The following is a 9,544-nucleotide window of genomic DNA, read 5'->3' on the forward strand; positions in this document are numbered from 1 at the left end:
AAGAGGCCACAACAAGTTTGTATACAATAACATCATCTGCATTTCCTTCGTTACATGTTTCCACTGAAACCAATAGCACAAATTTGTCCGTATTTTGTTCTGCGTTGCCGTCATTTTTTGTGTTTGGTGTATTTTAGTAGTTGGATATCAGGTATTGTAAAGTTTATGAGTTCTATGGGTTAAACCTCACTGATGCAATGTTGCATAGTGCTAATTTCCAATTCCATGTGGCGTGCCATATGATTGTGAACAATCGGACAATTTCCCCTAGCAAAACCATTAAAAACCTCACCCTCCATGTACTTCAACAAAATGTGCAAAACAACATGAGATGACTACTGCGTCAGCACAACGATTCTTACACAGGTTGCTCACAGAGAAAATGACGTCTTGTTGTTATAAATTGTAACCAACAGTTAATTTTTTTCACTAAGTGACAACAATATGTGTTTGAGAGAACTCACCAGAACTTTGATAAACTACTAGGCTAAACCTCTACACTAGCCTTTTCTACATTATACTAAACCAGCATTCTCCTATTGCAAACTCAGAACTCCAAAGTCACAGCTGCAGCAGACGCAACCACCTCTTGGTGACCTGGACTGAGACTCAGGACTAACTCATGGTGTAAAGCTATACAGATTTTTCGATTTCCCACACGATATTCCATCTTCATTTATCTAGCAAGTTGTCGATATCAGTTGTTCCAATGAGATGCTTCTTGATCTTACCAAGGCTGCAGAAGTGCTTCTCCCTTGTGTTAATAGCTACAACCTCTTGAATAAATTCGCACTTCATACCAGCTGAAACCTGTACATTTAATTTATGTTAGATATGTCGGGAAGAATCAAAAGTCTATAAATGGATATGCAGCAGAAATTTCACTAATTACATCAAACAGTGCATCTCCGAGCTTTATCTTCATTTTACCACTATTGCACACAAGTATCTTCCCCATGAGGCCACCTGGAAGCTCATACAGTCTACAACCTTGGATTGACTCATGCCTCCTCTTTTGATCACTCCAATCTAATGCTGTAGTAGTTGAATTTTAAATTGCATGTCTGTGGAGTGATATATTTCATATTAATTTATCTTACTAATTTTTAAATATTTTTTTAACTATTTAGGTGACATGCATGAAACAAGAGGATATCCTCCCCTCGAGGGATGAAAACAATTTCCCCATCTCTCCCCCCTTTCCGGCGGCTCCATCGACTACCCAAGAGGGACGGGGAGGCTACCCGTACATATCGATCCGGCGGGGCACCGCTGCTACCCCTCGTCCCCGCGGTGTGGCCTCACCCTCCGCATCTATGGCCAGTGCGGTGGTGCCCGGTAAAGTGGAGCAGTGCACGTACGCATCGGTTGCGGCGGTCATGTTGCTCCTCTTCTTCATGTCATCGGTGGAAGCCAGGGGTGACACCAACGACATGTACAAGCTGTGCGCGGACATGGCGATGCAGCGTGGGGACGAGGAAGAGTGGGCCGCCGGTGAGGAGCTTGGCCATGATGCTGCCGAGCAACCACCTATCAACGAGGAAGTCATACTCCCGTGACCCCAGGATGAGCTCTAGCACGCGGTACGATAGCGTGACCTTTGGTGATGTGTATAGCGGTGCTCCGGCCTTGGTGACGAGCTACATGCCGAAGTCGCTGATCTTGAGGTCGTCGTGGGGGCTGACGGCGATGTTGTCCGGCTTGAGGTTCCGTTGCATGATCCCTGCTATGTGCATTGCTGCGGCACCGTCGAGGAGCTGCCACATCAGTTGTCGCGCCGCTTGTCACGCTCGGAAATTCACTAGTAATTTCCGAACTAATTTGTGCATAAAATCCTCGTCTAGGAATCAGCCGAGGTACACAAACTGACAATTTAATGTACAGATTCATCAAAATAACTAAAACGATAAATACTTACATAAGAGGCACTTAGTCCTCACCATGAAGAAAACTGCAGCGGAAAATAAAATCTAGCGAAGCCTCAGCTCCACCACGGCACTGCAAAGGGGGAAATCGTGACAATACCCTTCGCACAACACAACTCACCACAGTGCACCATTCCTGGATCATAATCACCCCCTCAAAAACCAGAGGCATGGACTCCCCAGCGACCCCCACGGACTTCTCGCTGCTTCTCAGTCTGGTGCCCCGTAATGAATCATGCTATACAAAAGGTAAAGCCGTTGCCCACGCTGGCTTGTGGTTGGCACGGTTAATGTCTCACAACAGTAGCTCGCGAACCGGTCCTTAATTGTCATGAGCACGACCTTCAAAACCATGTGCTCACAACCCACCATTGACAAGTTTTAATTATCAATTAATTATAATAACACGATTAACCATCGTGAGCTACCATTAAATATAACCATAAATAATAATGTAGTATGATTCATCCCATTTGTGAGCTAATGTTTCTAAGCATGGCTAAGCAACTATAAATAACATCTAGCTGAACCAATCCAATATATAAGGTCCATGCTAGTCAAATTATAACCCATAGGAAAATAAAGTCATCTTTGGCCATAATTAAATGGGAAAGGCTCACCACCCGATGACATTCTAAAATAATGCATAAGTTGAAATAAAACAATAGCTTTAAACGGGTTCAACATGCTCAAAGGGTTGTTCGGGATCTGTATGACTTGCCTTGCAAACAAGCGTCTTCAATTCGTCTTCAGGAACTTCTCCAACGAACGAACGATCCTCCGAAACAACGGAAAACTAAACCTAGAACGCAAAACGAAAAAAACACTAATAAAAACCAAATAAACAGTACAATTAAAGTTCATAAATAGATAGAGGTTGAATTTAGATGAATTATGAGACTTGAACGACCTCATTCCGAGTTCGTATGAATTAGATATGTATGTTACAAGATTTAATTCCAATTAAACCTATTAAAGAAAAGACTATTCCAAATTGATTAAACAATTTACAAATGATTTATAGCTGAGACAAAAGATTAAAACATTCTCCGGAAAAGAGTAGATCATATTTGGTAGATGACATATATTAAAAAGGAATAATATGTCATTGAAAAGAGATGACAAATTTATATTAATTTTGGATGGCCAAGATGGCGCTGATGTCAGCGATGACATGGCTGCCATGCAGGATCGACGCCGGCGAGCACGGGAACTGCGGTTACCAGAGAACCACGATACAATGACACAGACGGAGGGCACCGGGAGAGAGAGGAGATCAAGGCGACCCTTACCACCACTTATGCGACGACAGACGGCGAGGGAGATGGCCGGCGACGAGCTCCAAAGGGCGGCAACCTTGGGTTGACAATGGCGATGGCTTTCCAGCGACGGGCGGCGGCAACGGAGGGGTGGACGAGCTTCTCCTCACAGCTACGAATCCAATGGAAGCAACGGCGACTGAAGGCGACGATAGACGACGACGAACAGCGCGGTCGGAGATAGATTAGATCGGCTTCACGGTGACGACGACGCTCCGATGACTTGCGGCTTCGTGGAGGTGGCTGCCAGGCTTGCTGTTATCGTTGCGATGCCAACGGAGGAGACGGCGGGGTTCGGCGACCACGGAGTCGACGGCAAAGCTTCGCCGGAGATCAAAACATGGCGATGGTTCGGCCTTCACGGTGACGGCGAATTCCGGCGGGGTTTGGCGCAAAGGAACGGGTGGCCGGGGTAGCTCTCACCCTTGCGAAGCCGAGGGAAGCGACGGCGCAGGTCGGGGACGACTAAAGAGGCGGCGCGACGTGGCTGGAGCGGCAGCCGGCAAAGGAGAGAGAAGCCGAGCGTGGCGGCGGCTCTAGGGCTAGGGAAAAATTCGGGAAAAAGGAGGAAACGGAAGAGGAGACCCGGGGCATGCTATTTATAGCCAAAGGAGGAGGAGATCGGCTGGGATACGAGGGGAAACGGCGGCGGATTAGTTAGGGTTCGCCGGAAAAACGGAGTTGGAAACCGTGTCGAATTCACGCAATATACCACGGGATTCAAGGGGGTTTCTTGGGGATAAGATAGAGGAGGTCGAGGGGAATCCGTTCCCACAACTAATTTGAGAAGAGGAGCAACGGAGAGGACGAATTTGGTGGGGAGGTGGCGCTGCACACGGGCACGGCAGGGAGGAGATCGATATCACGCCCGGAATTTCTATCCAAAATTCCAAACGCTTACATGTGTGTGAACCCTCGTCTAGGAATCAGCCGAGGCACACAATAACAAATTGATAATAGAGTACAATTATTACTCTAATTAATAAGCGAATAAAATGTCATTACAGAGGTAGATAGTTCCTCTCAATCAATAAAGATCTAAGCAGCGGAAAATAAGATAAACGGCGCAGACGACTCCTCTCCACAGGCAGCTTGACCAGGGCTACATGTAATCCTCCACACCATCAGCATCACTGTAGAACTCCTCTTCTGATGAATGATTGCAAGGTGAGTATATGACATACTCTGCAAGCCACGCAGCAAATATGCAAGTGCACAGGATAACGAAGGATGGCATAATAGGGTTTCATTTGCATAAACAACATTTAATAAACATTTCAGAATTTAATAAAACAGTTAAGTAATAATTAAACAATATTAATCCAACCGCTATACAACATACCCTGTTGCATAGGCCCAACCATTCTGAACAACCATCCCGGCTGCACAGTTCTATCTCCAAACCAGGAATATACCATTCCAAACCAGGAGCTAATCAAATTATTACCAGTTATAGCATCTTTTATTATGGTGAGAAGTGTGAAACTAATCACGAAAGACATTGTTAGACCCGCCCATAACCGCGGGCACGGCTATTCGAATAGTTTTACTCTGGCCAGAGGTGTACCACTATACCCACAAGACACAGCCCCATGACATGTCACCATGCGCCTCGATATCACCACGGTACCTCGGAAAGGAGCTGTGACAGTACCCCTCGCACAACACAATCCACCACAGCGCACCGTTCCTGGATCATAATCACCCCCTTATAAAAAAGGCATGGACTCCCCAGCGACCCCCGTGGGCTTATCTCCGCCACTTCTCAGTCTGGTGCTCCGCAATGAACCATGCTATACAAAAGGTAAAGCCGTTGCCCACGCTGGCTTGTGGTTGGCACGATTAATGTTTCACAACCGAAACTCGTGAACCGGTCCTTAATTGTCATGAGCACGACCATCAAAACCATGTGCTCACAACCCACCATTATCAAGTTTTAATTGGCAAATTAATGAGTTAACCAAGCATGATTAACCATCATGAGCTATCATTAAGCCATCATTAAATAATAATGAATTATAAGTTATCCCAATAGTGTGCTAAAGTTTCTAAGCATGGCTAAGCAATCATATCTAATATCTAGTTAAACCAATATACAAAGCTCAACTAGTCAAGTTACAATAACCGAAGGTATCAAGGAATAAAGTAATCAAGAACAAAAGGGCCATAACAAATAATAGGTTAATTCCACCCAATGACATTCGAAAATAAATGCAATAGTTGAATAGAAACAATAGCTTTAAACGGGATCAACATGCTCAAAGGGTTGTTTGGGATCTGTGTGACTTGCCTTGCTGGCCTTGGAACTCTTCAAATTCTTCTCCTGCGAAAACGGACTCTCCGGAAACGTCGGAATCTAAAGAGTAAAGAGCAAAATCACCAAAACAGCACATAAACAAGCATGAACAGTACATGTGGATATTTTTAACATGTAGATCTCAATTTTAGAAAAATTTAGAGACTTGAACCAACTAAATCCGAGCTAAGATGAATTAGTTATGAATTTTTAAAGATTAAATCGGATTAAATCACTTATATGGATTTTAATTGAATTATGACGCAATAATGAATTATTTTTGAAAAGGAAAAAGGGGTTTATTGCGTCAGCGGCTAGGGTTCACGGTGGACCGGGTGCACGGCGGCGGCTCACGGAAACGAACGGCCGAGATCGATCCATCCAAAACGGACGGCCAAGATCCAACGGTCCACGACCGGTCTACGGCGGACGGCAACGATGACGTCGACGATGACGTCACCACCGGCGACGGCTCGGGCGCGCAAGCTCGCCGGCAAACGACGGTGCGACGACGCGAACGGAGGGCACCTACGGGTAGCGGACGGCACGGCGAACTCACCGGTGACCAAAGTAGCGGTGGAGGAGCAACGAACGGCGACGGCGACGACGGCGGCGCGAGGGCTCACGGCGCTAGGGCTCCACGGGCGACGAGAGATGAAGGCGAGGGTGGCGACGGGTAGCGGCGGGCTTGGGGGTCCTTTTATAGGGGTTGGAAGGCGGCAGCGAAGGCCCAAGGCGACCGGCGATGTGAAGGAAAGATTAGGGTTCGGGGAGAGAGATGAATCCGATTCGAGATCGAATCCACGGATTTCCAAACGAAATTAGCCGATGATTCCATAAGAGAAAAGATAGAGGGGATCCCGGGGATCATTTCCCCTCTATTAATTTCACCGGAAACGGAAAGGGGCGGCTGGATTTGGAAGGAGACGACAGCGGCGCGGCGCTAGGGTTCGGGCGGCGGCCGGCCGGAGGTATACGACAGGCCTGACAGGTGGGCCCCACCTGTCAGCGGCAGCGAGCGCACGCGCGGGCGGCTCGGCTTGACATGGGCCGACTTGGGCCGAGGAGGAGAGAGAGAGGGTTTTGGGCCGACTTTCGGCCCAAAGCCAAAAGAAGACTTTTTAAACCTTTTTCAATTTAAATTATTAACGCGATAAGAGCGAGTCAACGTGCGCCCACACAGCCTAGGTGTGTCTTCTTTCTTTCCTGGGCCTTGAGCCCACTAGTAACATGCATGTTGGCCCAGTCAAAATATATACATCATCCACATTGGTAGCTAGGATTGGAAAAGGTACACCGAAGGTCCCTCAACTTGTCATCGAGTTACAAAATCATCCCCCAACCATAAAACCAAATAATATATGACATCCCTTAACTTAAAAAACATATATGGCATCCCTCAACTTACAAAACCGTTCGCTTTAGGTCCTTCGGTGGTTTTGAACCCAATTTTATCCGACGTGGTGGCTAAGTCAGCGTGGAACGCACATGTCAGCGTGGCCACATCATCTCTATTTTCCCCTTGATGTGACCATGGCCACTACAGATACAACCATTGCTCACATCATGGAAGAACAAGATGATATTAAGATCAAGTCTTCCAAGTGCTGGAATCAGATTCGGCCACCTGCTACACTGCTGACTTCAAATGGCCGCCGAATCTGCATACGACCTCCGTTTTCGGCCCATGAATACTTGACGGAAAGCTCTCGGAGTCCTCTTTCCAACAGATCCGGCCTCATCGCCAAATTCCATCCAAGTCGTCCGCAGATGAAAAAATAAGGTGTTGCATCACCTGTCATGGGCCTTTGGGTTTGTAACTTCGTTTGGGACCCCGGCCCAAGTGGGGCCTATGTGGGGTGCGCCCCAATCTGGTGGAGCACGACCCTAGGATCCTCTTGGTTGTTCTCCCACCCCTATAAGTAGCTAGATACCCCTTCAGGGTTGCTTGGGTTTTGTTTAGATTAAAGTTTAGCTTTGTTACTTTGCCGTGTAATCCCGTGATCAGTTAGATCGCCGATTTACTCGTTACAGAACCCCAACCTATCATTTGTATTCAATTCATATCTGCAATTCAGATTGCTTTTATCTTATTCTTGCTTGTTTCTTCGATTTGCTTGCAGGAATAAGGTTGATCTGCACCGACAAGATCAACAACCTACGGAGAGGTGTATCGATCACTAAGGCGCAACACAACAACGTCTAGTACGGTTGTAGTCGGGTCGTCAACGTTTCTCCCAAATCGTAGTTATCTCAACTCACCGAAAGATCGGGCCAACAACAGCCTTGAGTGTCTCGAGTGGAGCTCAGGGTTCATCAGCCTCTCTCTTCCTTGTCTCTCTCCCCCCTTCTCTACTCTGCAAGATCGGCAGTGCCTCGGTGGCGTGCGTCGGCGGTGATGGCGGCGACGGGGACACGGCGGTAGTGGGGGAAGGAGATGTCGGCAAGCGGCGCGCGGATGACGAAGGCATGCGATCTTGGCCATGGCCTCGTCGGCCGCGCGACGCTGCCGTGCGCCTCTCCTTCTCCAGCTCCTCCAGCGCGACCTCCCTCCGCCTCCCCTCGGCTGCGAGCCGCCGCCTCAGCTGCTCCACACTGCGGCCCTCCTCCGCATCGCCGCCATTCACGTCACTGGCCGTCGTGCACTTGTCTTCGTCCGCGTCGACCTCCTACTCCAGCTCGGCCTCGTCGGCCGCGGACGCCACCGCGCGCCTCTCCTTCTCTAGCTCCTCCAGGCTCCAGCGCGACCTCCCTCCGTCTCCCCTCGGTCACAAACCGCCACCTCAGCCGCTCCACGCTGCCGCCCTCCTCCATGTCGCCGCCATTCGCATCACTGGCCGCCGCACACTCATCTTCCTCCGCGTCGGCCTCCTGCTCCAGCTCGGCGGCCGCTGACGCCGCCGCGCGCCTCTCCTTCTCTAGCTCCTCCAGTGTGACCTCCCTCCGTCTCCCCTCGGCCGCGAGCCGCCGCCTCAGTCGCTCCACGTTGTCACCCTCCTCTACGCCGCCACTGTTCGCGTCACCTGCTGCTGCGCATTCGTCTTCCTCCGCGTCAGCCTCCTACTCCAACTCGGCCTCGTCGGCCGCCGCGCACCTATCCTTCTCCAGCTCCTCCAGCGTGGCCTTTCTCCACCTCCCCTCGGCCGCGAGCCGCCGCCTCAGCCGCTCCACACCGCCGCCGTCGTTCGCGTCACCGGCCGCTGCACACTCGTCTTCCTCCGCGTCAGCCTCCTGCTCTAGTTCGGCCGCCCGCCGCCCGCCAACAGCTCCTCCCCCCACCGCCGCCACGTTGCCCATAGCCGCCATCACTGCCGACGCCCGCCGCCGAGGCACTGCCTGCCTTGCAGAGCAGAGAAGGGGGAGAGAGAGAGAGATGAGGAAGGGAGAGAAGAGGGGAAAAGAGAGATGATGTGGCCACACTGACATGTGGGGCCCTCGTGAGTTTCACGCTGACTCAGCCATCACGTCGGATAAAACCGGGTTCAAAACCACCGAAGGACCTAAAGCGAATGGATTTTGTAACTCGATGACAAGTTGAGGAACCTTTGGTGTACTTTTTCCGCTAGGATTTGATTCTTTTTGGAATAGAGGGAGTATATATAAAACTTTACACATTAAAAAGTTTATACAATTTATACATATATGTTTTGTACCTATGTGTATATAAAGTTTGCACATATAAATTTTTATACATATATAAATTTTATATTTATAATTTTGAATCGAATTCAAAAACAATTCATCCAACTCTTCATCAAGCTAGAGTGTCAAACGACCAAAGTATCTCTTACGCATATTGGTAGCAGTAGATGTGGGCAAAAACAAACCACGAACGGAATGCCGAACCAAAGTTTTGGTTTATCGATTGGTTCCTTAGTTTCTATTTTCATGTAACTCAGTATTTAGTTTGTAGTCGTATGTCCTTTTTTCTAGTGTGAATCAAACTTACTGAAGAAACCGACACCATGCAAGATTAAATCTTTAGAGTAGATGTCTTTCACCTG

At 48.6% G+C, this 9,544-nt stretch overlaps 1 protein-coding gene across 1 annotated transcript; it reads left to right on the plus strand.

The window, feature by feature from the left end:
* Window positions 1-7,977: 7,977 nt before the first annotated feature.
* On the plus strand, window positions 7,978-8,949 carry LOC127761318 (uncharacterized). The gene has a single exon (XM_052285592.1). The coding sequence runs from the start codon at window positions 7,978-7,980 to the stop codon at window positions 8,947-8,949; it is 972 nt and encodes a 323-aa protein (XP_052141552.1).
* The last annotated feature ends 595 nt before the right edge of the window (window positions 8,950-9,544 follow it).

This window comes from Oryza glaberrima, chromosome 2 (genome assembly GCF_000147395.1).
Source record: "Oryza glaberrima chromosome 2, OglaRS2, whole genome shotgun sequence".
Lineage (NCBI taxonomy): Eukaryota > Viridiplantae > Streptophyta > Magnoliopsida > Poales > Poaceae > Oryza > Oryza glaberrima.

What these genes read in the sequence shown, in the direction of transcription:
- LOC127761318 (XM_052285592.1), top strand. Translation starts at nt 7,978, where the DNA reads ATGTCGGCAAGCGGCGCGCGGATGACGAAGGCATGCGATCTTGGCCAT.